The sequence below is a fragment of the Notamacropus eugenii genome, chromosome 7 (assembly GCF_028372415.1).
Source record: "Notamacropus eugenii isolate mMacEug1 chromosome 7, mMacEug1.pri_v2, whole genome shotgun sequence".
Lineage (NCBI taxonomy): Eukaryota > Metazoa > Chordata > Mammalia > Diprotodontia > Macropodidae > Notamacropus > Notamacropus eugenii.
Window position 1 is genome coordinate 53,278,364 of NC_092878.1, and position 19,155 is coordinate 53,297,518.

The following is a 19,155-nucleotide window of genomic DNA, read 5'->3' on the forward strand; positions in this document are numbered from 1 at the left end:
AGCACAGTGCCTGGCACGTAGTAAACGCATAATAAATGCTTATTGATTGGAGGATGACTGGATTTGTAACTGGTTGAATCGCCAGACCCATAGAGTAATGACTTAAGGTCAGCTTGGAAAGAACTCTGCAGCAGAGTGCCCCAAGAATCTGTGCTGTGACCTGTGTGTGTTAACTGGTCAAGAGCATCCCCATCCCTGCAGTCACCAAGGCTCCCAACTTCAGGTTTATCCCGGCTTCACTCTCCCTCACTCCCCTGTCCGGTCAGCTGCTAAGTCTTGCTGACTCTGCCCTCACAACGACCCTGTGTCCCTGTTCACACCACAGCAACCTTAGTTCAGATTCTTGTTGCTTCTCACCTGTGTTGTTACAGCAGGTTCTTACTTGGCCTCCACCTCAAGTTGTTCCTTCTTCAGTCATTCTGCACTCAGTTGTCCAAGAGAATCCTAAAGGAGAATCAAACCATGTCTTCCCTGCTCAGAGACCTTTACTGGCTCCCTGTTGCCTCAGATAGTTCCAGCTTGCGTTTTGAAAGGCTGATTTCATTTTACTTCCCCTAGACTGGCCTCCTTGGTATTCTTTGTGCATGACATCCATTTCCTATCTTCTTGCCTTTGCACAGGCTGTCCCTATTGCCTGACATGTACTTTCTCCACATCTCCACTTCTGAGCATCCCCAGCTTTCTTCAGAGTTTAGCTCAAGGGCCACCTCCTACAAGAAGCCGTACTTGATCCTCCCACTCTCCATGAAATTTCCTCTAATGGAATGTAAGCTCCTTGAGGGCAAGGACTGTTTTGCATTTGTCTTTGTATCTCCAGCACTTAGTACCATTCCTGACATGTAATCAGTGCATAATGAATGCTTACAGATTGAAGACCTTGATAAAGGCATAGATGGCCAACTTAACACATCTGCTGATGGCACAAAACTGCAAGGGCCCAAGTCAGTGTCTAAAAAGACTTTGGTAGGCTAGGACTTGGGCCAAACCTCATAAGGTAAAATTTAATTGGGATCAATGTAGTCTCATGCTTAGTCTCATGAATAAGAAATCAAATTCCTAGGAACACAATGAGGGAAATGTAACTGGGTAGTAAGTTCTCTTGAAAAGAGTGAGGACGTTTAGAGGCGTGCAAGCGGATTATGAACCCAGTGGCATAATGGGGCTATCAGAAAAGGCCAAAGATGTGACAGCTCTATCTTGGTTGAAACACATTGGGAGGTTTGTGTTCAGTTCTGGGTGTCCCAGGAGAGGAAGGACACTGGTGAGCAGGAGAGTGACCAGAGGAGGATGGTCAGTGTAGGGAAAGACCTCAAGAGCATACCAACGGGGGATCATTGTAGGGAAAGACCTCAAGAGCATACCAACGGGGGATAGGGAAGGACTTCAAGAGCATACCAACGGGGGATCATTGTAGGGAAGGACCTCAAGAGCATACCAACGGGGGATCATCAGAAGAACACTGGGGATGAGGAGAGAGGACACAGAAAGAACAAGATAACTGTCTTCAATTATTTGAAGAACTGTCGTGTGGAACGTCTGTTCTATTGGGCCATCGGGGCAGAATTCGTGAGTGGCTGCAAAGAAATAGACAGGAAACATGAATTAAGTGCCTAGTGTGTGCCAGGCACAGTGCACTTAGAGACCCATTTAGGCTTGATGTCAGGAGAAACTTACAATTAGAGCTATCCAAAAGTGTAATGGGGTGCCTTGTGGTGAAGGTTGTGAATGGCCTGTCATTGGAGGTCTTCCAACAAAGGCTGGAAGATCACTTGTCAGATTTTTTTATAGTGGGGATATTTGTTCCACTGTGGTTTGGACTCCATGGTCTCTGAAGTCCCCATCAACCCCAAGACTTTGTTTAATATAGGACTTGCATAATATAGCCCTGGAATCAGTTGGGGAAAAAAAGTGTGCCAAGCACATTGGGCTTAGATTTATAATCAACACTGATGGTATTTATTTAGCATTGCTGAATTCTGGGTACATGCTCCTATCAGCTTATGTACACGCCTCTTCACAGGAGTCCAGTCGTCATTAGCCATCTCTCTCTCGTGTGTGTGTGTGTGTGCGCGCGCATGTGCATGTGTGTGTGTGTGTGTGTGCGCATGTGCATGTGTGTGTGTGCGTGTGTTAGAGTTCTCCACATTTGGACTTCTCAGAAAAGGGCAGAGGGCTGGCGGCGAGGGCAGCAGCTGATTTGTTACTGTTCTTTCCGTTGCCAATTTTGTGCCTTCCTGCTCCTCTCCTGCCTTCATCTGGGGAGTCACACAGGCACCCAAGCAAGGGTTACTGCATGTTATTGTTCTCAACAAATAATTATTTGGCATAAGAGAGCACTGGGCCATGGGAAGATAATTCCTAAGAGAAGCAAAGTTTAGACAAGACACAGTCATGGGATGAAATTTGGGGGTTCCTCAGTTCCCTGAACCCCAAGCTGGTGTTTTTCAGCTGGCTGTTGGAGCAACGCCATTCTTCATAAACCCTCTTCTCTTTCTGTTCAGATTGAAACAGCAGATGATGCGGCCCCTCCTGGCATCCCTGTGCCGTGGCTGAAACGTCAGGTTAGCTTGCTGTGGAAGCTTATGTTGCAGCAGTGTGAGACCCAGTATGAGCTCCGAAAGCTCCTACAGCTCTTTTCCAAAATGGAACATCTTTCTGACGGTAACACGTACCACGTCTGATCGCGGAGTTGTTCTTTTGCTTTTTCATCTCTGTATCACTAACACCTAATAGTGCTTTGCCCATGGTAGCTGCTTAATAAGTGTTCATTGAGATGAATTAAATTGGATTATTAGAGAATTGAGTGACTTTCTTAAGCCCTTTAAAAATCAAGTCTTTTTGACTTCTTAAGAAATAAGATACCAGAAAATGTAGACATAAAGTAATTTTGTTTTACTATCCTTAATACGAATAGTTTTCTTTATATTGTGGCACTACATTTTTTCAGTTTTCACATACAACCGTTTTGTGTAACGTATGTATCTGTAGGTAGCACGTGTGTGAAAACTTCAAACAGAAAATGGAGAAAGACAAAGCCAACGACTTGCGTGACGGTATCAAACGAGGGCAGCTATTCTGTAAGAAAAGAAACAGTAGGAAAAGCACTCAGTAATACGCAGTAGACAAATACAGATGTGTTTCTCCAGGTGCTCAAAGCAAGGGTGATAAGCAAGGTGAGCTGGAGATCCTGAGGCAGGGAGGCAAACTTGGACGTCCTAAGTAGCACTGGAACTTGCTAGCTTGCAGTCATGGCTAGAGTAAGACTCTGAGTAGCAATAAATAAAAGCAGGGGAGGGGTTGAGCGCAGTAGTATTATCCTATGTGGAAATCTAGGGGATTTCCTGGGGAAAGTCTTATGGATGACATTTGGTGAGAATAGTGGAGGCAGAAGTAAAAGTAAGATTGTAATTAGAATATATTGCAAATCACTTGAACTGAAAGAAAAAATGGGTGACGAGTTTAAGACCCAGATAGCACAAGACTGCATGGCAGACATGAGGGCAGTGACAGGGTCTTCAACTGTCCAAATTTCTGCTCTTTCTGGCACTTTCTCTGCCAGAAGCAGAGCAGTTAATAATTTCTTGCCTTGCCTTTATTGATTCCGTCAAAAGGTTCAGGGAGCAATGAGGGAAACTGCTCTTCTGGGTGTGAATCTGACCACATACGTGAAGCGCATTGCTGAAGTACAAACTTTGGAAACCTCTCTGGGGAGAGCAGATCTTGAAAAGTTCAGAGAAAGGTAGAATCTCATGTCCTAAAATTTGATCACAATATGTCTGCCTAAGACAAAGGGGAAGTTCATAAGAAGACATAAGAAATAATTTCAGTGAGGGAGAAGGGAAAGGCATTAAAAGAGCCTCTTGTGATTGTCCAAGGAACTTACTAACCAGGTAGGTTTTTAAAGGACATGTAATAGAAGATCAGTACATAGGCACGTAACTGAGGGTGAATGCAGAAGCATGGTATTGTCTTATCAGAATAATGCTCAGAGAGCCCCGTGTCAAAGTGAGCTAAAGTGGGCAAGGATTTCTGAAAACAAGAAAAAGGGTTGGTTTAACTATGTGGGGGAAAAAAAGGAGCAAAGAAGAGGCTGGATCCCCACCCAGGGAGATACAGGGATGGTAACATGATGGAAAGTGACAAGTGCTCAATTCTTATTTTACATCATTTTCTCTGCCAAGGAGATCAGCAAGAACAGAACAGAAGTGGCTAAGTGGAGGGTGGAAACCCCTGATAAGAAATTAGTGCCTCCCTTCTCTTGCTGAATTCAAGTTAATGAAGTGAAGTCTACAAATCAAAGTCTAATAGGCTTGATTTTGATTCCTGACAAGATTCTAGAATGTATTACTGATTAAAGGCCTAGTTTGTGAAAATTTAGAAAAGGAAATGGTGATCTCTAAAAGCTAGAGCAATTCATGCCAGACTAACCTCATTTCCTTTTTTGACAGGGTTACTAGGCTGGAGATCAAGGGAATACTGTAAATATATTTTACCTGAATTTCACCAAGCATTTGAAAAATTCTCTCATGTTATTCCTGTGGACAAATGGAAAGATGTGAGCTATGGGATAGAACAGTTAGGTGGATTCAGAAGTGGTTGAATGCCCAGACTCAGAGAGAAGTCATTAGTGTTTGATTGTTTGTCACCTTAGAAAGAGGAGTTTCCAGTGGAGTGTCCCAAGGACCTGTGCTTTGGAGCAGCGTAGAGAGTGATGAGCCTGGATTCAAATATAGCCCTTGTCACTTACTAGCTGTGCAGCCCTAGGCAAGCCACTTAACTTTTATCTGCCTCAGTTTTCTCAGTTGTAAAATGGAGATAAGAATGGCACCCACCTCACAGGGTTGTTCTGAGGATGAAATGAGATAATATTTTTCAAACACTTGGCATAGTACTTGGCACATTGTAGTCACCTAATAAATGCTTGTTTCCTCCCATACTCCCCATTCCCTTGCCATGTCCAGTTAATATTTTTATCAGTGACTTGGATAAAGGCGTATATTGTATGGTTTTCCAGTTTACAAATGATGCAGCGTTGGGAGATGGAAATAAAGCTCATATGTCAAATGACAGTCAGAATCAATAAAGATCCAAAGAGCCTGGAGCATTAGACTAGACAGTGTCTGCTATAATGAAATTTAATAAAGAAATGTATGAAGACCGATACTTGGATTCAAAACATCAGTTCACAATTTCAGGGTAAAGAAGATAGTTCTCAGCAAAAGATTCAGGTGTTTTATGGAGTAGAAGCTGACTGAGTCTATAGTGTAATAAGGCAGCCAAAAATTTAATTCATTCTTAGACTTCATTAGGAGATAATCCACCTATTTCCGCCCTGCTTAGGCCTGGGCATTATGATAAGAGGGACGGTAGTAAGCTGGAGAGAAGCTGTTCTAGCTGAGACAGCACTGACAAGGAGGATCAGTGGAAGGTCTGGAGTTCTTTATTTTGGAAAGAAGAAGACTTAGGAGGGAGATGATAGCCAGCTGCAAGTTGTTCTTTTTAGGTAGTTGAATCAGGAGGCAGATCTGTGTTTAATACATTGAGGCAAGAGTCCGCAACAATTAGAACTGTCCAGAGATAGGAGGGATACCTCAGGGAGGAACTGTTCTTCCCTAGGAGTCTTCAAGCAAAGGTTGCTTGAGTACTGGGTGGGGATTTCACAGAGGAATTCTTACTCACATGAAGAGTCAGACTGGTTTGACTTCTGCTCCTTCCATCTTGATGCTCTGGTAATTTTATGTGACAGGAGCACAGAAAGCTGGTGTCCCCTTTGGGGCACATTCCACGTTCATTTTGCTAATATATGGTCTGTCTGTCCACCCACGTGGAGCCCCGCTGTAGAGTCCTTCACTGGAAGGAATTCTAAGGGAAGGTTTTCCTCCCTGTCTTGTGCTTCAGCGGTAGTTCTCTAAGATGGCATACTTCCAGAGATCTGTGGATGTTGTGTCCTTGCTTTTCCACCTCATCATGTTGTGTAGAAAGCAGTTTGTAAACCTTAGAGTGGTGTATAACAGCAATAATCGTGTGAATGACATTTATGGAGCACTTATTATGTACCAAGCTCTGTGCTAATTAGGCACTTTACAATTATTATCTTGTTTGATCCTCGCATCAACCCTATCATCATCCCCTTTTACAGATGACAAAACTGAGGTGGACAGAGCTTAAGTGACTTGCCCAGGGTCACACAGCTAGTAAGAGTCTGGAGCTGGATTTGAACTCTGGTCCTCCTGACTATAGGTCTAGTGCTCTGTACACAATGCCACCTAGATGAAGGTGAGCTATTATTTCTAATACATTTCCCATCTCCCTAAGTAAGAAGTGCAGGCCTTTGAAGATGATAAAATTTGTCTAGTTGTGATGTTCTTATCTTTCTCAGTTTGTTCATGGAACTTCCCAGTTGTGAGAATTGAGGCCACCTCAGGTTTATTTACATGACTTCATCACAAAGTATTGGTCAAGAATTTCTGCAGGAAGGACAAGCTTCTCCAAGGGATCAAAGATGGAAAACTTAGCGAGATTGCTGCTGTTCAGTCATTTCATTTGGGTCTGACTTTTTGTGACCCCATTTGAGGTTTTCTTGGCAAAGACACTGGAGTGGTTTGCCATTTCCTTCTCCAGCTCATTTTACAGATGAGGATACTGAAGCAAACAGAGTTAAGCCACTTGCCCAGGGTCACACAGCTTTTAAGTGTCTGGGGTTGGACTTGAACTCTTGAAGAATATTCCTGATTCCAAGCCCAGCACTATATCTACTGCTCCACCTACCTGCCCCTTAGCTTGATTACTCAGGGCAAGATAGCACCTCCAGCAGGTTGAAGTAACATGACATCCTGACTGTACCAGGCCAGGAGCTGGAGATCCGGATGTCAGTTCCAGCCTTGGCCATCCTGGTATAAGCAGGTTCTGCCATGCCTGGTTACTTGCCATGACTTCAGGTAATCTTGAATAGAACTAGCTGCATGGTCAGTGGTGGCTGCTTGGATACATCAGGTCAGAGAGGAAGCCGTGCTGGAGAATGTTAAGGCCCCAAAGCCTGGTTGGTTCTCTGTTGTAAACAAGGGTGTCGACTGAATGCGTCTGTTCATCCGTGTTAAGATGTGTTGTTAGCGTTGCTGGGGCCATTTTGCACAATTCTGATGTTTTGCAGTTGTGAGACTCCTACTGTATTTTTTCTGCTTTTTTCTGGGTGATTAATAATAATGTGTGCAGGTTCTCCCTGCGGACCCTACGTCACTGTCTTCAATGTAATATTCTCTCCCCTTGACCCCAGATACTCTTCAGATGCCATAGTGGTATCCTTAATTCTCTCCTCTTTGTTTCTCTTTGTTACAGGTCCGGATGTGAAGAAGCTATGTATGCTCAGCCAGATTTTGAAGGACACATCCATGGCTATTAGTCATTCTCTCCTAACTAGTTACAGCACTGAGAACTTTCAGCAAGAATGTAGATCCATTGTGGAAAGGCTGCAGACAGAAGGACAGTTTGCCCTGGCTAGGAAGGTAGCAGAATTAGCCGAATTACCTGTGGACAGCTTGGTTATTGAAGAGGTAAAGTTGAATTAGTTAATTGTGTAAAATCTTGTCTTTTTAGACCAATATTGAACAGGGTAGCACCTTTCTTTAAAGTAGAATTAAGTCTGTAAAACAGGATCATTCTGAACCCCATTCAAGAGGTGACATGGAAGCACAGCTAAGAGCTTTCCCAAGCACCTTTAGAGGAATTAGCCCGTGGGAAGGATCTTAAGGGCAGTGCCGCAGATGGGTCCTGTGATCCTTGAGAGAAATTCATCAAGAATTGCTTTTCATGCTTATGAAATGGACTTAGACTGTAAAATAAAAATATAGACGTGAGGAAAAACTTTGTAGATGAGAGAATTTTGAAACTAAAAGGAATAATTGAAAAGTAATGTGGAACTTCTTCCTAATTGTTCTTTTAAAATAGGTTAGGAGCCCATGTTTCTGCTCTGTCGAGGAAGATGGATTAGGGGCCTTTTCTGACAGGGCCCTTCTAATCTCTCACTCTGTTTTCCTTTAGCTTTGATGGTCAGGCTGCTCATACTCTCCTTAAGGATCAGTGTGACCAAAGATCCTTTTTTAAAAAATATAGTAAAACCTAAAATAGCATTTGTATGTGTTTTACAGATAACTCAGGAGATGCAGACCCTGAAACATATTGGTCAGTGGTGCCTGAAACAAGCAAGAATTGAATTCTGGAAAAAATGTCAGGAGAGTTTTAAGAAGAACTCCATTCTAAAAAGAATGGCGTCGGACTTTTTTTTAGCCCAGGCCACTGTGGCCTCTGAGGCCTCGGCTGACAAGAGTTGGGGCCACGTTACAGAGAGACATTTGCTGCTTACTTTGGCAGGCCATTGGCTCGCTCAGGAGGACCCTGTACCCTTAGGACAGCTAGAGGAGCTGGAGAAGCAGATCTGGCTGTGCCGGATCACCAAGCAAATCCACTGTAGTGACCAAGACGTGGTTGAATCAAGGATTTCTCGACAGATTTCAACTAGCGGTGACCTTTCCTTTGACAGCTTGGCCACTGAATTTTCTTTCTCCAAACTAGCTGCCCTGAAGGCTTCAAAATATTTAGAGATTAATGACTTTCCTTCCAGAGAAGCCTCTGAGAGTAGACTGGATAAAAATGAGGCAGAGTCACTAAACTTTCTGATTGGGCGTCTGTTAGACGATGGCTCCGTGCATGAAGCAAGCAGAGTTTGCCACTATTTTCATTTCTATAATCAAGATATTTTCTTGGTATTACACTGTAGAGCACTGGCCTCAGGAGAAGCTAGTGTAGGTGATTTGCACCCAGAAGTCCAAGCTATCCTTCGACATGCTGAACTGCTGGAAGAGAAGGAGGAGGAGGAGGAGAAGGAAGAAGATCAAGCTGGAGCTCCAATTAGGAGGTTTCAAAGCGGTACATAACTCGAACCCATTGACTCCTGAACCCTAGTATCAGGCACTGGAGATTCCCAGCCCCATATTTCAACCCCCTACCCACTGCCAGCAAGGTATAAGGGAGAAAGAGAGTTTCCCTCTTATAAGGGATAAATGTGTTCTGGGAATCCCAAGCTAGAGCCCTGAATGCATTTTCCTCATGTAGTATATCATGATTGTTATGGATGAATACTATTTTCGTGGAAAAAAATGCTTTTTGAATTCTAAACTGACTTTAAAATGAGCTAATGGAATCATGACCATTTCATATTTTAAGTTTCTTCTAGATTTCTGTGATCAATCTTTATTTTAATTGGTTAGCCTTTCTCCTGTTGTCATTTAGTATGAGGAGGGTCTCAGTATTGCCTTGTGATTATCTCATATCAAAGTGAGACTTGGGTCTGTTTCCAGTGGATTTGTAGTCTTAGTAGAAATAGAAAACATGATCATTCTAAGTAGAATATCTCAGGCTAGAATTCTTAGAGAAAAGATTTGAAAGATGTGTGGAAGGGAATGTATTTGAAATGATAATTTCTACCTGGGTGTCTTTTGGAAGTACATGAAGGCAAAATGGGAGATGATACCAAAAAAGGCTAGAACTACAGGCTTACCAGGTGGGATGGCTTCAGTGTCTACCTGTTTGCTTCCCTCATGCCTATAAATTACTTCTAGCCTCAAGTCTGGATAGTCAGTCCTTCGTCATGGTGACACATAGTGATGAGATTGCGGCCTATCTGGAGACTTTGACAGGCAGATGTCTTCACGGGAAGAACTACTGCCGGCAAGTCCTTTGTCTGTATGAACTTGCTAAGGTAAGCTCACATAGCGCTCATTACACCTGGGTAACAGGGCACGGAGTGATGGGGTAGAAGTAGAACATGGGTTAGCTCTCTATCCTTCAGTAACTCTGTAGATTACAGACAGCAAAGCTCAAATGAAATCCTCAGGCTTTTGTCAAAGGAGGAATGTTATTTTCACATGGAAACTCCCTCTACATGTAACGGTACCTAAGAAAAATCACCTGGGAGTATAACCGTTAAAACTCACATTGAAAAGCCTCATGGCCTTGTGGATAGAGAGCTGGTATCAGGGTCAAGACCCCTTGGGATCAAGTTCTACCTCTTAACACATGACACTGACTGTAACCACCTGGGTGATTGCTGATGTATGTTAACAAAGAGAGTTTCTGCACTAGGGATATCCTTACACTGAGAATCACAGATCCTTCTTCTTTGTGTACCTTCCCCCTACCCCCAAAACAAAACTAAAACATAAATAAAGCAGAAGTTAATGAGACCGAACTGGATAGCTGAGGGGACGTTGGACTGGAAGTAGAGAAAGCAAGATGGGGTGTATGTTTGTGTCTCTGTGTGATGAACGCTCAGAACCCCAGAGTACAGAACTTTGGGATGGCTCACCTACTGGTGTGCAGTATTCTGGCTGTCTTGAATTTGGGAAGACATATAAGTAAATGAGGGAAGGGGAAAATGGGACAAGGAAAGTAAGATAGAAAAATAGTAAGGATTGATGGAGAGAAAGAAGGGTGCCTGGGAAGAGAGGGCATACCACTGTTTCCAATTTTCTGGGAAATTTTAAAAGCTCAGTTATCCAAAAGAAAGTATAAATAACCTGTGGCACCTGCCCTTTTCCGAATAAAAGCTTTTTTTTTCCTCTGTGTTCATTTAGCTTGGGTTCGAGTCCCTTAGTGAAATAGTACAGAGGAGAAACAGTACTCAGTCCTTTTGACTCAGTCTTCTGAAGGTTCCCGCTTAGTCCCAGTGACCTGGGCTTGGCAACCCTAAGTTGGCTTTAATGGAGAACTTTTTTGGCTGGTGTTTCCCTGGCATAGGTGTGTCAACCTCAGGTTTCACCATACTCTGCTTCCCCTCAGGAGCTGGGCTGCACTTACCGAGAGATCTCCGCTCAGGACAATACTGCTGTGCTCCGAGCCATCCTGTCCTCACGGCAGCCTGACCGCTGTAAGCGAGCCCAGGCTTTCATTACTACCCAGGGTCTGAAGGCAGACAAGGTGGCTGACCTTGTGGCGGAAGAGGTGATGCAAGAGCTGCTGGCCGCCTCAGCAGGAAAAGGTGATGGATGTGTCCTGCTGCCTCCGAGTGAGGTGATGACATCAGGGGTACACACTTATGTGTGGGATATAAGCATGTTTTTGAAACTCATGTCTTGGCATTATTCCTCAAAAGTTATTCTCTAGAATCTCACTGAAGGATAGGAGTGATTCTGGGCTCTTAGAGTCTGGACCAGCAGGACATCCTTGCAAGCAGGGGACTTTGGAGTGTACGCTGCACAATGGCCTGTCATGAAGATCAGCCTAGCCAAGTTCAGAGAGGCTCCTCACCAGGCCAGCCACCAGATGATAAATTTAGGATCCCAGCCTCTTAGGAAATGATCTGAGAAGGTCTGAAGGAGTTGTCATCTGCATTGGTGGAGGGATTTCCCACACTGAGGAAGTCACAGACGTTTTGAAATATTTAAACTTCCAGTTGAAAAATTCGTGCTGCCTTTGCAGAAAGATGACTACCCTCGCTGAATTTTCATATTTGACATTGAAAATGATGGCTGAGACTGAAATATTCTTGGTAGCTCCTGGTACTCATTCTTGGTATCAGATGCTTTTTCCCCTTGCAAAAAGGCCCTATCAAAGGTCATCTCTTCCTCCCCACCCACTCACCCATAGAGGAGTGTCATCCTATTAGCCATACTTAGCTGGGGCCTTCTGAACAATAACTGTCTTTTTTTCTGTCTGAACAGGACAGAAGCAGGCATCCAGCCCGGCAGAGGAAGGCCTGATGTTCTTCCAGTTGACTGCTCTGTGCCAGGATCGCACATTGGTTGGCATGAGGCTGCTAGACAAGATTTCCTCAGTTCCCCCTGGGGAACTGTCCTGTAGTAAGTCAGTGCTGTGTAGGTCTTGAGGACTCAAAGGATGTGGCTTCTTGTTTGTTTGCCTCTAAGGGGTCTTTCTGGAGGCTCAGCTCCCCAGACATTCCACTAGTAGGACCAGAACCTTTTTGGTCTTTCATGACTTACTATGTAGAATGTGTGGAGGAGTTGTAGCCTAGGAAGTTCTGTTCACCCAAACCCATTCCTGTTGCCTGGCTCCTGTGTTTCTGCCCTCCGTTTGTGATGGTGGTCCGTGAGACCTGGGTAGAAAGATAATTGTGTTAACAAATAGCAAGTGACATTTGACTGGGCCCCAGGTATGGGGACAGAGCCTGTTGGAATTAATCTTTCCTCTTCGTCCTGTTGCCAGAGATTGGATTTAGAACTGTAAAAGACAGCATGAGCACTGACTGTCAAGTCAGGTCACCTGGACTTTTCATGTTGGCTTTCTTCTACCTGTGTAACTTGGAACAAGTTATTTTACCTTGTAGATCTCAGTTTCCTCCTTAGTAAAATGAGGGGGTAGGATCAGAGTTCTAAGATCCCTTCCATCTCTAAATCTTGTGAATCCATACAAAAAGATAGACTTTCCAAGTTCCCATCTGGTGAATAGGTTCCACCCAGCATCGTGGAACCATTCTGGCCAAGAAGGATACTCAAGTGGTCTTTTAGGAGAATTAATTCCCCTTCTTAAGTCACCCAGGTGAGAACGTTAGGCATTTAATGGTAGACCTCACCCCATGTGACTGTCACATTTGTGGAGCCAGTGACATGAGGGTGTTTATTCAGGTACCTAAGAGACAGCTAGGTTAAAATCCCTGTGTCCAACACCCTCACCCTTTTATTTCCATATTAGTCTTGTTGTGAAAGAAAACACAGAAAATGGGGGGGAAAGTTTAAAAATTGTGTGCTTTGATCTGCCTTCAGATGTAAGGTCTTTCTCTGGAGGCGGATAGCATTTTTTCATCCTAAGTCCCTCAAATTGTTCTGCTGAGAACAGCGAAACACCCTTTTCACTGATGATGCCAAGAGAGCATGAGTGTCAGTTCCCTGCTGTCTCAGCATCCTCTTCTCCCTTCTGTCCACAGCCACGGAGTTACTGATACTGGCCCATCAGTGTTTCACTGTGACGTGTCATATGGAAGGTATTATCAGAGTCTTACAGGCGGCTCGGCTGCTCACGGATAACCATTTAGCCCCCAATGAAGAGTACGGACTGGTGGTAGGTGACTCCCTCCCAGCCATGTTCAACATAGCCCCAGGAGAACAGAAGTTCCCTAGAGTAAGGACTCTGTCCTAAATAGCTTTTTGTATCCCTAAGTACCCAGCAGAGTATCTTCCATATAGTAGGTGCTTATTAATAAATTGTTTTTGCACAGAAGTTTTGAACTTATGTTAGGAGAGTTAGGTGGGACACAGGAAAAGGAAATTAGCCTCTAGTTAGGGTCTGCCATGGGTTTGGGAAACTTTGGGGTCATCTTAATTCAGCTGATGGGACTCCAGGGACCATTTTAGTAGGACACAAGAGGGCAGACCGCATGTAACATGAACTTTGCTCTCTTTAAGGCAGATTTCCATAGGGTTCAGGGTAGGTTGCTCTGAAGGAGAAAATAAACAAGGAATCTCTCTGAACCCTCAGCACTGCAATTGTCCATTTTAGGGGCTCCACCTGCATCAGCGGATTGCTGCACCGCTTCTGAAGGGTGTTTTCACGCCATCTGAAAACAGGGACGGTTTTGTCTCTTGGTTTTTTTGTTGCAGCTATCGCTAGCATTTCTCTACCTACGTCGAATGGGGAGAATGGGGAGTGGGAGGTAGGAAAGGACAATTTTATTTTACCCCACTTTAAGATTCTATTTTCCCATAAGAAACAGTGCTAGCTCTTGATTTTGATCCTGTTAAAGAATTTTCCATGCCTCTATGGTTTTTCATGTAAATGAGTGTTGTATTTTGTCAAATTCTTTCTTCTGTGACTATTGGAACAATCGTGGGTTTTTTTTTTAAAAAACTTTTATTTTGTGATTAAGTATGCTAATCGTTTTATCAGCGTTGACCTATCCTTGTATCCTGCCATCAAACAAATTGGGTCATAATGAATTATTTGGGGAGTGTATTTCTATCTGCTCTTTCTACTGATTTTATTCATGAGTGAGATTGCTTTGTAACTCTATTTCTCTACTTTGTCATTTCTTCTGGGTAGTATTAGGACTATGTGTCTTATAAAAGAACTTTGGTGGAGTTCTTTCTGTTTTTAGAATAATTTTTGTAGCATAGATACTAATTTTTCTACGTAAACATCCTTTGAATTTTCTATTTGAATTCTTTATATGCTTACATGTGGGAGTTTCTGATAATTCTTTTTATTTATTTTGAATTCACCCAGTTCACTTTTTTATTTTGGTAATTTGATTTTCCTGTCTTGATCCGTCTGGATAATAATGATGAACCTGTTTTGTTAGTCTCTTCAAAAAAGCAGCTCTTAGTTTTGCCTGTCAGTTTTAGACAAGTTCCTCTGTTCCTCTGGTTTTCAAGATTTCTTCTTTTGTATTTTAGGGTTGCTAGCTGATTTTATTTTTAGTCTTTTCCGCTGAATGCTCCGTTCATTCTTCCTTTGATGAATCACGCCATCTACCTTCTGTCCATGAAGAGTGGATGTTCCTGCAGGCCCTGTCTGTCCTGGCCCTGTTGACTTCCTTCATTCTCTCTTGGTGATTTCATCTGTACTTCTGGGTTCCCTCTACATATGATTCCAGATTTATATATTTTAGACCTGACCTCTCCCCTGAATTCCAGTCATTCTTGTATTTTAAACTTAGCATGCTCAGAACAGAATAGATTATCTTCTTTCCCAAACTTCCTTGTTTCTGTAGAGGGCATCTCCATCATCGTGGTAGCCCAGGTTTGTAGCCTTTGTATCATCCCTCATTCTCCTTTCTCTCATCCAGTCAGTTGCCACATTTTATTAATTCTTCCCCACACGTATGTGGAGTCTGTCCCTTTCACTTCATTCTCACAGCTAGGTGTCCTCATCACCTCTTGTCTGCACTATTTCTAATGGCTTCCTAATTAGTCTCTGCAGTCCGTCCTCCTCACAGCCACCAGAGAATGTTTCCTAAGGCACAGTTCTGACCATGCCGCTCTCTCCCTCAAAAACTTTCGTTAGCTCCCTGCTTACTATTACTTTTGGAATCAAATCCCAACTCCTCAGCCAGGCATCTTACACCCTCCATGATCTGGCTTCCAACAGGACTACAGTCATGATGGTCTTTGTCATCTCTGTGCCGTCCCACAGTCTTCTTCCTCTTCCAGGCTTAGCTCAGGTGCTGCTGTCTCCATGAAGCACTTCCTCGATCCACTCAATTGCTAATTCAGTCCACATCATCATAGGATGTGAACCGAATTGGTATGTCAGCAAATCTCTCTGATTTACAAGGCAGCGTTTCTGACGCCATTTGCCCCCTTCCTCAGGTACGCCTTCTGACGGGCATTGGAAGATACAATGAGATGACCTACATATTTGATTTGCTGCACAGAAAACACTACTTTGAAGTGTTGATGAGGAAAAAGTTGGACCCGGTAGGTATCAGGGTGACTGTGAATTACATGTTTACTTAACACATTCAGTTGATATCAGGATTCAGGCGTGAGGGTAGTTTGTAAGGTCTCAAGCAAGAACAGACCCCCTCGTTGAGTAAAAGGAGACAAAGGATAGTCTGGATTTTGACTTGTGTGCGTGTCGGGCATAGGAGCATGGTAAGGATGCCTGAAGATATTCTGGAAAGTGGGACTGGACCGAAGATTTCGTTAGTGGAGGTAACTCTCTGGATGAAGAAACTCCCTCCATTGTAGGTTGACCCATTCTCTGCAATTGGCCATCTTGGAGAGTTACTGGACAGAGCCCTGAGAGGTTACATAACTACTAGCCCAGGGGCCACATAGCCATCTACATCTGAGGCAGGAGATCCAGGTCTTCCTGGTTCTGAGGCTGGCTCCATTACACCACGCTTGTCCTGAGCTCTCTGTTTCTTTTGGTGGGATTCCTGAGTTGGCTGCATGGTGTGAACAGTTATGTTGTCTCCCAAGTTGCTGAGGCACTGCACTTTATTAGATGAGAATCCACCTATATTATGTTTCTTGGGAGTCCTGTGGTTCATCTGTGACCCTGAGAGCACTGCTAGAATAATGAGTTCGTCTGAGCTCCTTAGGAAAGGTTTCCCGCTGAGGACATCCTGTTCCTAGTGCCAGCTTCTGGTGGTCCGAAGGGGTTTGAGGTGGGATTGGAACTCCTTCTGGAGAGGAGCACTCAGACAGGAGGCAGCATTCTGTGAGCAGGTGCACGCCTCCTTCCCCTGGGCTGACATCTCATGAGATAGGGCTGCTTTCCTTTGCGGGGGAGCAGGGGCTTTGTTCACATGATGGACAAAGCGATAGAGATTCCTTGCAAGAAAGAAACTTCTCCAGATGGTCTGGGGCTGTGAAAAGAGCTAAAAATGTCAGCTCAGTGGCATAGAGCCAAAAGGCTCCAAACAGCCATGAGAACGGACTGGGGCTACCAGACTTTGGAGACCTGTGTCACTCTTTTCTCTGACTCTCTGTTTATAGGTGGAATTTGACTATAACTCTTTGACCCTCACCTCAAAAGAGTGAGTTCAATAGGGGAAGTATAATTCAGTTTCTGTTGAGCTCAGGCTAAAAAAGGGCAGAAGTTTGAGTACAGGAAGAAAGCACTGGCTTTCATTATTCCCTCACCTCCAACCCAACCCTGGCCCCATAGGGTCTGCCTGAGGGCTAAGCCCATAGGCTCCCATGTGGAGTACTCCCACAGTGCTTTTTCATCCTATTTCAGAGGAGGCTGATTAGCACTGATTTAGAGGAACGAGGTGGGGCAGCGGCCTTTGTAGGAGAGGAGGTGCTGATGCCAGCGGGGAAAGTCCTCAATAGCATCTTACCACAGTGGGTTTGAGATTCCCCCTGAGCTCTAAAAGTGAAACAGCTTTATGTTGTTTTCCCTGTGCTGCTTGGTTCCTAAAATTCCCCCTTCTTTCCCTGGCAGAGTGGGACTCTAAAGACGGCCCTGCTGGACTACATCAAGCGTTGCCGCCCAGGAGACAGTGAGAAGCACAACATGATTGCTCTCTGCTTCAGCATGTGCCGAGAGATTGGGGAGAACCATGAGGCAGCTGCCCGAATCCAGCTGAAGCTGATTGAATCTCAGCCCTGGGGTGAGCAGAGCCTGAGGGCAGCACCCACACAGTAGGGCAGTCTGGAGGCTGTCCCTGGAGGGCTCCTAAAAAGCTTCAGAGATTAGCTGTTGACCAAGGCACAGGCTGTGTTACACATACCCAAATAATCAAAGGGGACCTTAAACCAAACTGTATCTGAAATTTAAACTTCTCCAGGGAAGCGATAGCCTGTCTTCATAGGACATTCCATCTATACAGATACTTTGACTGAAGTGTGCTATGGTGGGAGAACCATCCTTGGTGCACCAGCAAGGGAGGAAGAACACTCTCAAGGTATTAGTTGAGAAGCTGAGTCGTAACCACAGAATAAAGTTTAGGATTCCCAGCCTTTCTGTGTTTATGGCCAAAGAGGCTTCCTTGAAGCATCCAAGACATCCTCCTCCAGTCAGCCCAGAGAGTGAGGGATACTCAGAGATATGTGGGTGCCCTTCAGATCTTTTCTAATGCTGCCCAGAGGAGGTGGTTTAATTCAGCATTAAGTAAGAGAGAAATGAGTCCACAGCGGAATCCTTTGTGGGCAAGATCAGAGGAGTTCAAGTGCAGAGATTTTGGGAAAACACTGGGAGCAAAGGCAAATGGTAATTCACAAGTCCCCTTTTCTTTGTACAGAGGAATGTATCAAGGATGGGCCCCAGCTGAAACAGCTGCTGCTGAAAGCCCTCACTCTGATGTTGGATGCAGCGGAGAGTTATGCTAAGGTAACTGTACATGGCCTGTCCCAGGCAAGTCCGATGGAACAACTGAGTGAAGCCTAGAATGACAGCCAGGACCCAAAGCCAGGAAACAAGATGTGATCTCTTTAGAATACTCTTTTCAAGCCGGATGTCCTCCCTAAAAAAATATTCATTACCTTTAATATCTTTTCTCTCCCCTGGCCCCCACCTGACCTCCAGGATTCCTGCGTTCGTCAGGCTCTGCACTGCCACCGGCTTACAAAGCTGATAACGCTACAGATTCATTTTCTGAATACTGGCCAGAACACGATGCTCATCAATCTCAACAGGCAGAATCTGACAGACTGCATCATGACCCTGCCTCGGTTCTATCAGGTGAGAGGGGAAGAAGGCTGGGAGAGGGGTGGGAAGGATTTGGACCTTCCGGGCCTTCACTACCATAATTGTTGTTCCTTAGTGTCAGAGGCTATGGCCAACACGGTCGTTTTGGCAGAGCTGAAGCCTGTAATGGGAACAGAGAACTTGTTTGTTTGCTCAGAGCAAAACAAGAGGTTCAAATGAGATTGCTAGATGTTGGTTAGGCAAGAATACTCAAGTGTAGCGCCACAAGCAGCATTGGTGGCACTTTGTCGCACCAACCAGACTTATGCACCTTGGTTTCTCTCTTGCCTCAATACTTCCTTTCCCCCATGCCTTGGCTTACGTCTCTATTCAACATATACCACCCCTCCCCCGCAATGTCACTTAGCCTTTGGAGACACGAAGTTTGCTGGTATCTGTGCTAAAATGAGGTGGACAGTTCCAGTCATCATTGGACCTTCTTCTGCAGTTATGAACCTGAAAGGTGGCACATGTTAAGAGCTGCTTCTAGTCTGGAAGGGAATAGGGAAAATCTAGGCCTGATATTGGGACCTTAGAACCACCCATCTCTTAGAGAATTCTTTACAGGTGTACCGGGGATGATCCGTGATTACCTGGCATTCTACTCATCTGCAGCCCTTCATTTGTCCCACTCTCATATATGGAGAAACTTGAGGGACGGGCCCCACATGAAAATATAGGGTGAACTGTGTGCTCTTAAGACTCTAGGACTAATCCAGTTATCCTTCTGCCTCTCAGTCTGTGATCTTGCACTTACTTAGCAGTTTAAACATGATTCTAAATTTACTCTGGGTGGTAATCATAACTGTCATCCAGGAACCAGAAAGCATGGACTGTACAGAGCTTTGCTTTCTTGATGTTGATAGGTCATTATTTCTCTGTACTTCTCTGCAAAGGAGATAGGAATTTTATTTCTTGGCAGATGGGAGTAATAACTGAATAGGGAAGACAGAAGAGCCTATTAAATCAAGTGAAGCTGTGGATTCTCTTGATTTAAAAGCTTTCCTAAAT

At 44.3% G+C, this 19,155-nt stretch overlaps 1 protein-coding gene across 3 annotated transcripts in view; it reads left to right on the forward strand.

Annotated features, from left to right (window-relative positions):
* Positions 1-19,155, forward strand: part of SPG11 (SPG11 vesicle trafficking associated, spatacsin) — a 72,988-nt gene that overhangs the window by 52,367 nt on the left and 1,466 nt on the right. Inside the window, exons 28-38 of one of the 3 annotated variants that reach the window (XM_072625549.1) lie at positions 2,502-2,661; positions 7,336-7,550; positions 8,145-8,922; positions 9,615-9,754; positions 10,834-11,032; positions 11,715-11,852; positions 12,935-13,068; positions 15,315-15,422; positions 16,900-17,068; positions 17,699-17,787; positions 17,983-18,138. In XM_072625549.1, the coding sequence (XP_072481650.1) occupies positions 2,502-2,661; positions 7,336-7,550; positions 8,145-8,922; positions 9,615-9,754; positions 10,834-11,032; positions 11,715-11,852; positions 12,935-13,068; positions 15,315-15,422; positions 16,900-17,068; positions 17,699-17,787; positions 17,983-18,138 (2,286 nt within the window). Of the gene's footprint in view, positions 1-2,501; positions 2,662-7,335; positions 7,551-8,144; positions 8,923-9,614; positions 9,755-10,833; positions 11,065-11,714; positions 11,853-12,934; positions 13,069-13,506; positions 13,661-15,314; positions 15,423-16,899; positions 17,069-17,698; positions 17,788-17,982; positions 18,139-19,155 lie in introns of those variants that run through there. The other 2 variants (XM_072625550.1, XR_011970798.1) reach the window with 2 other exon arrangements.